The sequence below is a fragment of the Danio rerio genome, chromosome 10, assembly GCF_049306965.1.
Source record: "Danio rerio strain Tuebingen ecotype United States chromosome 10, GRCz12tu, whole genome shotgun sequence".
NCBI lineage: Eukaryota > Metazoa > Chordata > Actinopteri > Cypriniformes > Danionidae > Danio > Danio rerio.
This window is the reverse complement of record NC_133185.1, coordinates 2,720,300-2,735,000: the sequence shown is the minus strand read 5'-3', so window position 1 is coordinate 2,735,000 and position 14,701 is coordinate 2,720,300. Positions and strand designations below refer to the sequence as shown.

General features: G+C 40.2%; 1 protein-coding gene across 8 annotated transcripts in view; it reads right to left on the bottom strand.

Annotated features, from left to right (window-relative positions):
- The window catches only part of cntnap3 (contactin associated protein family member 3), a 220,326-nt gene that overhangs the window by 69,364 nt on the left and 136,261 nt on the right, over positions 1-14,701 (bottom strand). For all 8 annotated transcript variants that reach the window (XM_073914343.1, XM_073914345.1, XM_073914342.1 and 5 more), the window contains one exon: positions 3,092-3,198. In XM_073914343.1, the coding sequence (XP_073770444.1) occupies positions 3,092-3,198 (107 nt within the window). The remainder of the gene's footprint in view (positions 1-3,091; positions 3,199-14,701) is intronic.

Sequence of the window (14,701 nt, the reverse complement as noted above, 5' to 3'; positions counted from 1 at the left end):
AGTAGATGTCGCCTCACAGCAAGAAGGTTGCTGGTTCAAGCCTGGGTCAGTTGGCATTTCTGTGTGGAGTTTGCATGTTCTTCCTGCGTTTGCGTTGGTGCTTTGAAGAACCAGCGACCCAGCGAACTTCTTGCTGTGAGGCGACAGCACTACCTACTGCGCCACTACTTCGCCCGTGGATTGAACATAAAACATGTAAGTTGTCCCAACAAAATCTCAAGAATCGTGTTGTTTCAGCTCATTTTAAATAAGTAGTTAAAGTGGCATATATAAGTAAATAAATCCTACATTTTATCCTACATCTACAGAAGTGGTTTTTCATCCCTTTTATTTTCTACTCTCTTTGTTCTGCGCAGCGAGATTCAGTTTTGAAGCATGCATATTTTCATCACATATTGACCATGCGGTTTTATTACGGAAGAAAATCAAGGCAAATTGAATTCCTCAGCATTTCAGCCCTGTATACGAAACAATGTAAAATATAACGCAAGGTCAGGCGCTCATTAGCCGCAGAGCGTGAGTTTTACACGCTTACGGATTTACACTGAGTCCTAAAGGAAGAAATAAAGGCCTGTTTTGGAGCCATAAGAGTGTGCAGCAGATATGGGCTGAAATTAAGCACATGTCACTCAAATATTTAATGGAGGCAGCATTTAAGACGTTCACACTTGAGCTGTTTTAAAGGGTGAGCGTTATTGAGAGGGACTATACTTTACTGCCGGCTCATAATTAGATCACAAATAAAGCTGCTGTCAGTCAGAAGAGCTTTAGAAATGAAAGGACATTCCTGCAGTACTCTGTAGACAATGCTAGAATCCATACGATCCCCTCATGTTTTCCCAACACAAATCAATTGAATTAACTTGATAATGATTACAAATTTATGGCCACTTTATTAGGTACACCTGTCCAACTGCTGGTTAGTGCAAATTTCTAATCAGCCGATCATATGGCAGCAACTCAATGCATTTAGGCGTGTAGAGATGGTCAAGACGATTCAAACCGTGCATCAGAATGAGAAAGAAATCTGATTTAAGTGACTTTGAACGTGGCTGGTCTGAGTATTTCAGAAACTGCTGATCTACTGCGATCTACATCTCTAGGGTTTACAGTTAATGGTCTGAAGAAGAGGAAATATCCAGTGAGCGGCAGTTCTGTGGGCGCAAATGCCTTGTTGATGTCAGAGGAGAATGGCCAGACTGGTTCCAGCTGATAGAAAGGCAACAGTAACTCAAATAAGCACTCGTTACAGCCGAGGTCTGCAGAAGAGCATCTCTGAACACACAACACGTCCAACCTTGAGGCGGATGGGCTACAGCAGCAGAAGAGCACACCGGGTGCCGCTCCTGTCAGCTAAGAACAGGAAACTGAGGCTACAATTCACACAGACTCACCAAAACTGGACAATAGAAGATTGGAGAAACGTTGCTGCTCTGATGAGTCTCCATTTCTGCTGACACATTCGGATTGTCGGGTCAGAATTTGGCATCAACAACATGAAAGATATATTCTTTTGTTAGCAGCAGCGGTCACTGCTTTCATTTTAATTATTCTTAGAAGAGATTATTAACAGGCCTCACTATTGTTATTATGATTTTTATTTTTATTATTATTATTGATATTAATATTTGCAATATTATTATCATTATATTACTATTATTATTATTATTATTATTATTATTAATATTGATATTATTATTATTATTATTATCATTATTATTATTATTATTATTATTATTATTATTATTATTATTATATTTTATATTATTATCATCCTTATATTACTATTACTAGTATTTTTATTATTATCATTGATATTACTTTTTTATAATATTTTTATTCTTATATTACTATTATTAGTATTTTTATTATTATTATTGATATTATTATTAATATTATTGTTATTTTTATTATTATTATTATCATCATCATTAAATAATCATTATTATTGTTGTTGTTGTTTATTATTAAGTAATAATAGTTTTATAAAAATTCTAAAAATTATTTTATAATTTTATAATAAAATTAAATAAATTAATAAACAGATATCAAACGAATAACAAATAAATAAATAAATAAATAAATAAATAAATAAATAAATAAATAAATAAATAAATAAATAAATAAATAAACTAACAAACAAGTTGTTAAGGTCAATATTAATAGCTCTTTTAATAATGCATATATTATATTAAAGTTACTAATATCTTGCAAAATAACTAGAATATTGTGTACTTTAGCAAAGACAAATAAATTACTTATTAAAAATATTATGTTTAAGAATGTGCTGAAAACTCTTCTCTCTGCTAGACCTGCGTTTAGAAAAAACCTGCGTCACTGACTTTAGACATGCACTTAGTTGCAGTTTTTTTTAGTTGCTTTAAAATAGCAACCCATCAACAACGTGCCTTAACACACATCCGTTTCAGACCAGCACACACATAGTGCAAAGCATGAAAATGAAACATGCGTCAGGTTGAAACTAGCAAAAAAACACATCATGCATGCTGCCACATTGCTCTGGGTGTATGATAAGGCCCAATGTCTTTAATCTATTCTTGCTAGTGAAACATTCAGATTTTACAAAGTCCGCCATGTAAATAGCAAATGCGCCATGGCACGATGCAACTGTCACAAACAAGGAATGGGAGATGAAACTCTGATGCATGTTATGCTCAAAACACACCCAGAACTCATTAAGATAATAAGGACAACACTATATACCATGCTCTGGGGTGCACTCCCATCCTTAATATGGCAAAAGTGTCTTTGGACACTCTTAAAGCTTTTACGCTTTAGACTTTGCTCTAGGATCATTCAAATAAAGCTCTTAGTGTTACTGAAATACAAAAAATCCCACCTCAAATTCATATTTAATTCAGCGTGTTACATTTGTATGTTAACATTTGTAATGTCTAATAAAACGCTCTACAGTCATTTCTGAGTGAAAAGTGTCTGCCTGCAGATAGTTCAGAGTGTAAGCTGCAGATTGATTAAGCTATTCTCTCTGCATTTGACTCCCGATCTGTCCTTGACTTCGAGCGCTGAATAAATGCGGCGGTGGCGTTTGTAGTGTGTCTGTATTTCTTACAGCTGTGGCAGGTCGCTCCGCTGTAGCCTGTGGCAGAGCAGTTGCAGTGAAACGTGCTCCATGACTGCGAGCATTTCCCTCCGTGTTCACAATGGTTCGGGGAGCATCTGGTGAGCAAAAACAGGACAGGAAATATCTGATTTAAAGCTTGATCTTAAGGACAGTCAGATACAGAGATATGCATTCATTCAATATTACACAGTGAAGTGGAAACCTTGCTGCTGGATTATAGTGACTTTTTTTGTTTAACAGCATGCCATTTGCACAGAAATATATATATTGATGATGATGTCCGAGAAGACGTTAAAGGGTCACGAAACACCAAAACACATTTTTTGAGCTGTTGACAGTCGTATATGTGTCCCACACTGCTAAAAACACTATTAGGACACATTGTTCACTAAAAAGTGTAAATTGGTTGTTTTTGCGTTATTTCAAGCAAATTTGAACTTCTGGTTTGAAACGAATTTTTGAAGCTGCGTCACGGTCATGACATAATAGCCTGTATTCCAGCGTGCAGACTGGACATCTGTGCCAGAGTGAGTCTTATTACGTCTTACAGTGTGCTGCATTAATGCATGAGTAAGGCTTGGTTCAAACCAATCAGCGCGCTCTATTGTGCAACTTCATTAATATTCATTACTGTCACCGTGTTTACACGACAGAGACGCCACGTTGTGTTGGCAAAACAAGCGTGAAGTGTTCCTTTCATAGTTTGCTGCCATTAAGTTTTGTTTTTATTTTCTCTCTGTGAGAGCTCAGCTGGAGTCATGTGTGGATTAACAGTGTACGCGACGCTCGACAACAATAACTTACGTGTCTAAGGAGGAACATTGTTTACCCAAGAGCTGTTCTCATCTGCAAACGCTAAGATCCGGATTCGCTTGTAGTCTCCTCTTAATAAAGACGCGGCTCTAGTTGCTGGTGATTGTCCTGTCTCTACAGATTTGGTAAGTGAGTGACCAGGGCTCTTTGTTTATTCAGTTTGTTCGTATCGAAATTAACTTAACTTATCGAAGTTAACTATTGCACTGAGTGTAAACATGTTAGCACCACAACCAAACTTTAACCTCGTGTAGGATTTTCACTGCATTTAGTGACCGGAATAACACACGCGGCTTTCTGACGCTACCTGCCGTGTGCATCTAAGTTTCCGGGAAATGCAGAGTTTTTTTTTCTCTCATTCGCCGTGCGATATCAAACATTGCATGAAAAATACACGCTTAGAGCAGTTCCTCGAATCAAATATCTCGTTTGTTGCGAGGGGCATGACTGAATTCCCTGATATAAGACATTTTTTGGGAAATACGCAACCCGGGCTCATTGTGGAAACCTAGTCCCGCGAACGTTTCTGGAAACCGCGGAATACGTCTTGGCAGGTACGTACGGCTGCAGTTTTTGTTCTCGCGAATCCGCGAGAGGCCGCTGTTGTGCGCTTTTTTGCATCTCAAACGCCTCTCCGAGTGCGGTTTGCGCCCGCGCTGTTCTCGCGTGAACCCACCGGAGGATGCTGTCCGACTGAACGGATGATTAACTGCGGGACCGGCCAATCGGCCGACTCGCCCTCCTCCTTCCCTGAACCCAACCAATTTTACCGATTGACCCGCCCGCCCTCCCGCTCGCTTCCCTAAACCCCAGCAATAGTTTACAAAAAGGCGTCCAAAAAAATAAAAGCCCCGATTTTTTTTTCTACCGCGTTTTCAGATTTCACCGCGTTCTCACCCTGTCACGAAACTCGTTCGCTTAATTTTTGGGATTCTGTTTTTGTCTTACCTGATTGCTGGAAATGAAAGCTTTAGCGAAGGTTCTACCAGGAAGACTGAGATGTCACATCATTCATAATAATTATCTCATCAGCCTATAACAACCAAGCAAGCCATGTATATCAGCTCATCTAAACAATCTGTTTCGTTGTATTCAGGTGACGTTGCGGAAGTTTCCCTCCATCCTCCCCATCACCACCACCACCAGGTTGGCCTCGTCTCCACTCAGGGGGTTGGCTTCGCCCTGCCTTAATCTTCAGGCAGGATCTGCCAGCTTATCCAGAGTTCTGCACTATAGACGGGGCTTACGCCAAAGAACTTTATGAAAGGACCTTAACGAACTCTCATTCATGCAAACAATTCACAATAAATGTTCAAACGTTTATCTGCCTCCTAGAGTCTTTCTGGTAGAACTGCTCTTCCCTGGACTCGAAACCGATCGCCGTGGTCGACTCCTCTTTGCATCTCGAGCCTGCCGACGTACACGGTGAGCTGAGTGGACAAACGGGTTGCAGCGGGGAAGCCCTCCACAAGGAGGTAAGGCAAGCGCAAAAGGGAACAGTGTCACACCGCCCCGCAGCGTTTGCTTGAAAAAAATAAACGCAGCCGTACGTACCCCCCGGGACGTATTCCGCTGTCTCCAGAAACGTCTGCGGGACTACGTTTTCAGAATGAGCTTGGGTTGGAAATAAGTGTCATCAAAAAGCACAAAAAACTCCATGGGAACATATAGGAAAAAAAAACAATGTAAGGATTTGACATCAGTGTTGGTTTGAAGCATGGAGCTCATCATTTCACATTAATTAAGCAAATAATTACTTTTGGGCAGGACTTCAGAAGTCTTGGAACAGTTGTTAACCAAACATAATTGCAATCAACTCTGGTTCATTATTACAATCATAAATCTTTCAATCTGTATGACTTCATTTACATAAATATGTCTCCAATTTAGAAGCACAAACCGCCTCTTTAATTCAGAGAGAGGGTGAAAACATGGTCTGCAGTTTCAGGAATCTGTGAATTCTGTGCAAGATAGCTAATGATAATAGTTTAGGATTTTTCAGTAGTTTTAGTTTTTATTTCGTTTTAACTTTTTGTTTTCAAATTCAAGTGAAGTTTACTTATAAACTAATTTCGAGAGGATCACGTGCTTATGATTGCTGGTCCTGCATTATCCAGTTTATGATTCACCAGTCAGATGATTCCTAAGCCAGTATAAATACCCTCAGTTCCATATCACAGCCATCTTTTGTTTTGAAGAATCCCCACTTCCACCCCGACTCCTCCTCCTTTCCTAGATGGGTGGCACAGTGGCCCAGTGGTTAGCACTGTTGCCTCACAGCAAGAACGTCACTGGTTCTAGTCCTTACCAAGCCAGCCAACGTTTCTGTGTGGAGTTTACACATTCTCCCCGTGCTCACGTGGGTTTCCCCCGGGTTCCCCGGTCTCCTCCCAACGTCCAAAAACATGCAACTTAAGTTAATTGACTAAATCCAAATCGGCACCTTAGACATGCTCTAAGTAGTTATATCTTAAGAGCAATCTCTATCTGTTCATTAGCTACTACAGCAGGAGAGTTCTCCAGATCTACCAGAGCTAAAACTCCCCTCTCGCCTTACAAACGAGAAGGAGCCCCAGGCTCGAGGATCTTATGAGCTCAGGACTTTCTCCCGGGACAGCATGCCAAACAAGCTTTATAATCAATCATCAGCTAAGTGTCAACTCTTGAATTACTAGATTTACTAGTTTTTTAGTTTTTATATTTTGAAATTGCTAAGTTTTAGTTTAATTTTTATTATTTTAAATATAGATGCAAAATCTGGTCCCCACGCGTGTTTGTGTGGATGGTATTTTTGAGCGATTTTTTGAGCGAATTGGATTTGATTTGAGAAGCGCAGCAGGCAATCGCAAGCTCTTTGGACTGGAACCGCTCACGCTTTTAGATGTCCTTGCAAAACAAAAACAGGACACAGCAGATTTAGTTTCTCTTGGCTTTGTGGCTGTTCATCAAGATGACAACAAGGTTTGTTTAAGCCAACCCAGGCTCATTGTGGAAACGTAGCTCCGCGGACGTTTCTGCAGGCCACGAAATACGTCCCGGGAGCTACATATTCGAGCGGTTTTTGTTTTCACGGAACCGCGAAAGGCCGCTGTGCGCGCCTGCGCTGTTCTCGCGCAAAAGCCACCGGAGGCCACTGTGGAGCGAACGTCCGTCCGACCGGCTGGCCTTTACGACCGAATGATCGACCGGGCGGCGGGCAAATCGCCCGACCCGCCCGCCCTACTTCTCCTCCTCCTTCCCTAAACCCAAGCGACGGTTTGCAAAAGCCGTCCAGAAAAAAAAAGCAAAAGCCCTCGTCTTTGATTGGCGAAAACAAACGTGGCCGGACGTTCCTCCGGCCACGTAAATCGCGGTCTCCAGAAACGTCCGCGGGGCTACGTTTCCAGAATGAGCTTGGGTTGGTTTAAGCTCAGGTCGACCTTGGCTTGTTATTATATAAATATAGTATTACGATGTAATGCAATATAATACTGTATTCCAAAATGGTGGTTCCTTTGTTTTCATTCTCCTAGCTTGTTGCACAAGTGAGTGACGTATCTCTGTAAACCAATAGCATTTATTTGGTACCCTTTTGTCTTGCTAGACAACCTTTCAAAAGGGTACTCAAAAGTACAGTTTGCTTTCTGTTACCTTTTGACAGTGGAAACGGCCGTAAAAGCATACCAAACCGTACCAAACCACACCACTCAGTGGAAACGGGCCATTAGTAAAGTAAAGTAAGATCTGATTTGAGTAATCCTTCATGACTGGAGCACAAACACACTGAACTTTAATCCTTTGTGTTAAAGGTTTCATCACACCATTAACCGCTGGATTGACTTCGCAAGCATCACTAATATTCATTTATGTCACGATGCCTTGATTTAGAGGCTCTAAAGTTTTGCTAAAAGCAAAGCAAGGTTAACCAGGTGACTCAAAGCTACCACAAACACCTTCCACTTTCTCTTTGTTAAGCCAATCCTTTCTAGTGAGAATAAATGTCCTTGCCTGAAAACAATTCCCAGCCTCTCCCGACTCTCAGCGGATTATATGCACGCTCGCATTACCAGCGCTTGCTTTACAGACCACATCTTTCACCAGATTTCCATTCGCGGCTACAATGATGGTCTAAGAGGATCTGTTCAAACAGCCTTTGTTCTGCTTTAGGTGGTGGGACACATACACTCTCCGCTCCGGTTTCACGCTTTGTAGCTTTACAATCAGAACAGGATCGAGTGTGTCTTTCATTGGGTTTAAAACGGACACTTTCAAAAAACATGAAGCTTCACTTTTTCTGGCTTGGAAACGCAGTCGGCATACTGAGAGCGCGTCTCTTTGTTGGCGTGAATCCCCCTCAGAGTGAAGCACAGCGGACGCTTCACACAGGACACAGCGCAGCCGGACGCCTCTGTTCTCCTGTTATCTGCCATCAGTGGACACACACACTCACTCACACACACACTACTGTATTCGGTCATATTAGTTAACGTTAGTTAATGAAAATACAGTAGTTCATTGTTAGTTCATGTTAACTCATGGTGCATTAACTAATGTTAACAAGCATGGACTTGAATGTTAATAATGCATTAGTAAATGTTCAATTATGATTAATAAATGCTGCACATGTGCTGTTCATGATTAGTGCATGTTAGTAAATGCATTAACTAATGAACCTTATTGTAAAGTGTTTCCACATTTGCTTATATCTTTTTATGTATAAAAATATAAATTATTTTGGATTATCCTTACAACAAAGCATAGTCTTGATTTGGAAAAAAATACTGAATTTTCCTCAAATCTAGTTTTGACTTGGTTGAAACTGAATTTAAATGATATTTTATATTAATTAAAAATATTTGTTGTGCCCAAATAAAATCCAAATACATTGACTCAAAGATAAAATATAGTGTGTTGATGATGATGTCAAATATTTATCAAAATCAAAGTAAATACATTATGTACTTTTACTTAACTAAAAACATGTAACTATAGTCTATGCTATTGCTAGTTATTTTATTTTAGTTATCAGATTTTCAGATATGATGAAACTTAAAAGCAATATTAAATTTTAATGTGGCCAAATGACATGAAAACCGCTGGTTTAATGTACAAATAATACTCTGAGAAAAGGTGATGCTTGAACTTTCTTCCTACAGGGTTCGTTTATTGCTTAAGGTAAATTTAATAAAACAGGTTAAAATCAAAAACCAAAACTTTTCACTTAATCTAACATAAAAATGTAATGAAAAACACATTAGTTTTACTTTCTTTCAGTACATTTACACAACTTTTAAAGGGCACCTATCATGCATAATCAACTTTTGGAAGCTGTTTGGATAGAAATGTGTAGGAGTGGTGTGTACACAGCTATAATGGAGACTTTTTTCACCCCTAAAACTAAACCAGAATCCAACACCGTCCATGCATATTATCCTCAGTCAACTTTCAGTTTTTGAATAAGGCAAACCAAGCCAGCTTTTGCAAGGAATAATAAGACATTAAAGGATGAATCTGTTCCAATTATCTGTGATCCAGCTTCACCTCAAGAAGAAGGATTAGGTAAATCAATGTGCCAGTTCCACAGCAAACATGGCTAAACATAGCGATTGCCATGTGTTTACTGCAAATTTACTTTGTTAAATATAATTGAACATAAGATTTTAAAGACATCATATATTTTTAATAGCCGGGCACAGTTGCTCAGTGGTTAGCACTGTCGCCTGAAAAAATTGTATTACAAATAGTATGTAAATATATTCATACATTTTAATACAAGAAATGCTGCTGTGAAAAAAATATAAAACTGTGTATGGAAAGCACCGTCAATGCACCGTGATGCACCGAGATATCGAATTGAACCAAATCGATGGCATGATAATCGTAACCGAACCGAACCGTGAGACTAGTGTAGGTTCACAGCTCTAGAGGCGACAGTGCTAACCACTGAGCCACCGTGTCACCCCCTCATTATTCTTAAATGCTGAAACAGTTGTGCTATCTCATATATTTGTATGAAAACCTTGATGCATTCATTCAGTACTCTTTGATGAACAAAGTTCAAAACAGCAGAGATTATCTGAAACAAAGCCTTTGTGATGTTACAGATGTATTTGCTGCTGCTATTGTTTCACATGTCCTTGCAGAATATACAAGTGTTCATTCATTCTCTTTATTTTACTTCTGAATTGTCAGCTGATGTTAGTAAAGGTTTTTCACAGAGACGTTTTATACAACCTTTGTGCAATTTTCCTGTGATGCTTATAGAAGAGAATGAGGTAGACAAACAGTGGCAGAGGCATCTAATAAATGTTCAAGAAGATTATAACGACAAACATTATTTTTAGTTTTAGCAGAACTCGCACTGATGAATCATTCACATAAGAGACCAGGAATATGTTTAAATCAAGCAAATGGGGGTCAAATTTCAACTCCCTGCTTGCTTTAACTACACTTGAACAGATGTTTTCTTTTTTTTCTTCTTTTTTTTTTTTAAGAAAGTCTCTGCTAATGAATATGGGAATATGATTAACCTGTAGCATATTAGCCTGTAGGACACATCTGCTGGCAAACTGGAGAAGACACTAAAATATAAAAAAACAAGATTGCTTAGAATCAAAACCAATCACCAAAAAAAAGTAACCAATTGCAAATACATGCAAAAAACTAAAGTTATTAGTGTTATGCGCCGTTTTACAAGTTTTAAAATACGTCTCTTAAGTTCTTATGAGTGTGTATGTAAAGTTTCAGCTCAAAATACCAAACAAATAATGTTTTATAACTCTCTGAAACTGACCCTTTCAGGCTTTGATCCTAATTGTGGCACTTTAAATTCAAATGAGATAGTGATGTTTTTAAGAGGGCGGAGCTACAAATGCCGGTGTTCCAGCATAGTGGCAGATTCAAAAACAAGACTAAACTCCTATGCTAATGAGGGAGAGATTGTCACTAGTGGGCGGAGCTGTACCCCCCTAATGACAGGTCTAAAGAGAGAATGTCATTCAAAGTGTTTCTTGTTTTTATCAAGTGTCATTATAAAATTAAATAATACATTTTTTACCATTAGAAGCTGGTTATATTCAAACATCTGTGTTTAAACCCCTTATAAACGTGATGTTTGCATATTACACTCACAGGCCACTTTATTAGGTACACCTGCCCAACTGCTCATTAACGCAAATTTCTAATCAGCCAATCACATGGCAGCACCTCAATGCATTTAGGCAGGTAGACATGGTCATGGACAAGTTCAAACTGAGCATCAGAATGGGGAAGGAAGGGGATTTAAGTGACTTTGAACGTGGCATGCCACACAGGCTGGTCTGAGTATTTCAGAAACTGCTGATCTACTGGGATTTTCATGCACAGCCATCTCTAGGGTTTACAGATAATGGTCTGAAGAAGAGGAAATATCCAGTGAGCGGCAGTTCTGTTGGTGCAAATGCCTTGTTGATGCCAGAGGTCAGAGGAGAATGGCCAGACTGGTTCCAGCTGATAGAAAGGCAACAGTAACTCAAATAAGCACTCGTTACAACCGAGGTCTGCAGAAGAGCATCTCTGAACACACAACACGTCCATCCTTGAGGCGGATGGGCTACAGCAGCAGAAGACCACACCGGGTGCCGCTCCTGTCAGCTAAGAACAGGAAACTGAGGCTACAATTCACACAGGCTCACCAAAACTGGACAATAGAAGATTGGAGAAACGTTGCCTGCTCTGATGAGTCTCCATTTCTGCTGACACATTCGGATGGTCGGTTCAGAATTTGGCATCAACAACATGAAACCATGGATCCATTCTACCTTGTATCAACGGTTCAGGTTGGTGGTGGTGGTGTAATGGTTTGGGGGATGTTTTTTTGGCCCACTTTGGGCCCACTTTAAGTGTCATGCCACAGCCCGCTTGAGTATTGTTGCTGACCATGTCTATACCTGTGTGACCACAGTGTCTCCATCTTCTGATGGCTACTTCCAGCAGGATAACGCACCATGTCATAAAGCGTGAATCTTCTTAGACTGGTTTCTTGATCATGACAATGAGTTCACTGTACTCAAATGGCTTCCACAGTCACCAGATCTCAATCCAATAGAGGATGTGGGATGTGGAGTGAACGGGAGATTGACATCATGAATGTGCAGCCGACAAATCTGCAGCAACTACGTGATGCTATCATGTCAATATGGAGCAAAATCTCTAAGGAATATTTCCAGTATCTTGTTGAATCTCTGCCATGAAGAGATTAAGGCAGTTCTAAATGCAAAAGTGGGCCCAACCCGGTACTAGTAAGGTGTACCTAATAAAGTAGCCCTTTAAAACAGCTATAGTGACATCATCACTCATATGTACATTCTCAATCACAAACATTCTGTAAGCCCACTATTTTTTTGTCTCTTATGATTAAACCAATTCACAGTACACCAACAGACAATGACACACAGGATCAAATGCCAGATTACAGTAGGTCGCTGTCAGACATCCTACGACATGACAATCCCAGATTCAGCATGTTCAGTCAGTGAAAACCAGTTCTGACAGATGCCAGCAGACACTGATGGGCGACACACTGATCCCACGAAACCAGATGAAGCGTCTGTTTCTGTCTCGTGTGGAGTTATGTATAAGGCCCCTGAGCCACCCGGGACCCTCTTGCTCTCAAAATGATTTATTACTAAGTCTGTGCAAGAGAGTTTTGCTTCACTTTTTAGTTCAGTTTCCCACAATTATGAAAACAGATTTAAAATGATTATGAAACTGCTGCATTAAAGCCCTTCAAAATATTAATCTCCTAAATAAGAAGTCATGTGATGTTTTGTGACTGTCAGACATGTTCCTTAAAGGGGTGGTCTACTACGATATCACCTTTTAAACTTTAGCTGATGAGTAATGTAGCTGTGCGAGCATAAACGACATGTATGTAGATGCTCAAAGTTCAATGCAAAGGGAGACATTGGCTTTCACAGAGTTAGCTTAGCAAAACCTACAGTGGAAGAATTTGGGGACTACAAAAAACATACATCCAGGCTACCCTGCTAAAAAAATCCTAGGCTGGTTGGCTGGTTTTAGCTGGTTGACCAGGCTGGTTTTAGAGGGGTTTTGGCCACTTCCAGGCTGGTTTCCAGCCATTTCCAGCATGGTCTTAGCTGGTTAGGCTGGAAGATGACCAGCTAAAACCAGCTTGACCAGCCTAGCAGGCTGGGAGCCCAGCCAAAACCAGCTATGTCCAGCTTAATCCAGGCTGGTCAAGCTGGTTTTAGCTGGATTTAGCTGGTCATTTTCCAGCCTGACCAGCTAAGACCAGGCTGGAAATGGCTGGAAACCAGCCTGGAAGTGGCCAGAACCCCTCTAAAACCAGCCTGGTTGACCAGCTAAAACAAGCCAACCAGCCTAGGCTGGTTTAAGCTGGATTTTTCAGCAGGGTAGTGAGATCACAAGGACTTCCGGTTACGTGAATTTACCATGCGCACACATCCCTGCGCAGTAAAGAGGCGTGGCCAGAGGCGCTGTAATGTTGTAGCAGAGAAAGCTAAAATGGCGTCCAAATGCTGCTATTTCCACAGAGCTTCTTCTGTTTCTCTATTTGGGCTTCCAAAGGACATGACACAAAGACAGAAGTGCTTACAGTTTAATTTTTAAAATATTATTCCAGAGAATTATATGAAAAAGTATATAGAGCTAGCACTTGACAAAGGAGAACTTCCAGAATCTCTCCCAGTTCAGTGCTGGATTCGGCTAAAAGTCCTCCAACAGACGAAGCTGTGGATTGTGAGCCACATCCTGCAAGTTTTTTTATTTGCTTAAATTGGTCAATTACAGGCACAGTTTTTAGCATTAACAGTATGTTGTAGCGGGGACGTAAACAAGAATGTATACAATGGGAAATGCTGTTTGGCACCGCTAACAATTTAGCTACAAGTTCATATTTACCCGTCAAACCACTGTAAACACACACAATCTTCAGCAGCGCAGCAGTGTCTCTCTATGCGTGTCTCTTGGTGCGGCTGCCTTCCGAAAGTTCTACATCTCAAAAAACAAACTCGCAAAAGATCAAAAGATATGAGAACATTTTATATTATTTACACATGCTTGATCCAAATATATGTGAAAGATACTTGTCAGATTTTATTTTAGAGAGCAGGCGTGAGCTGTGTGCTCTTCATTTCTGTCTGATTGATGCGCTTAATGCGCTCGAGTTGGAAAATCTGAACTTCAGCGGACATTCGTGCCGCGTTAACCAATTAAGAGCTTTCTCTAGTAGAGGTGTGATTATGGCGCCTGTTGTAAATGTTCTGGGGGAAATCCTCCTGCCGACACCGTATAACAGTTGAACAAACTGGGCTCAGCTTAGTCAGAAGCACAGCTGAAAGCCTCCGTCATCCAGGTATAGTTTCTGGAGGAGTTGATGCACTCACAGAGCTGGGTGCACCTCCGAAAGGATCTAGTGGACTCAGACACGGCTCCAAACAAATCAACGCTGTTTTTCAGCCTTCATAAAGCGCATAAACACAGATCGAATTTAACAGGGCAGGAGGATAATACATTTCTATGCACACAAACACATGCTCTTTTGCTCTTTGTTAGCAATGCCCATGCAGTCACTTATTAAATTTATAATTTTTATAATTTAAAATAAATATTTGCATACTGACCTCAGGGAAAACTCCCAAATCATAGATATGTGTATATATGTGTATACATCTATGGCTCTGGATGGCCAGTCTTCCATTGCACCTTGGTCCCACACTTGTTTTAAAGGACCACTACCCTGTACCAAGATGGTGGCTCTATTGACGCATCCCTTCCAATGGACAA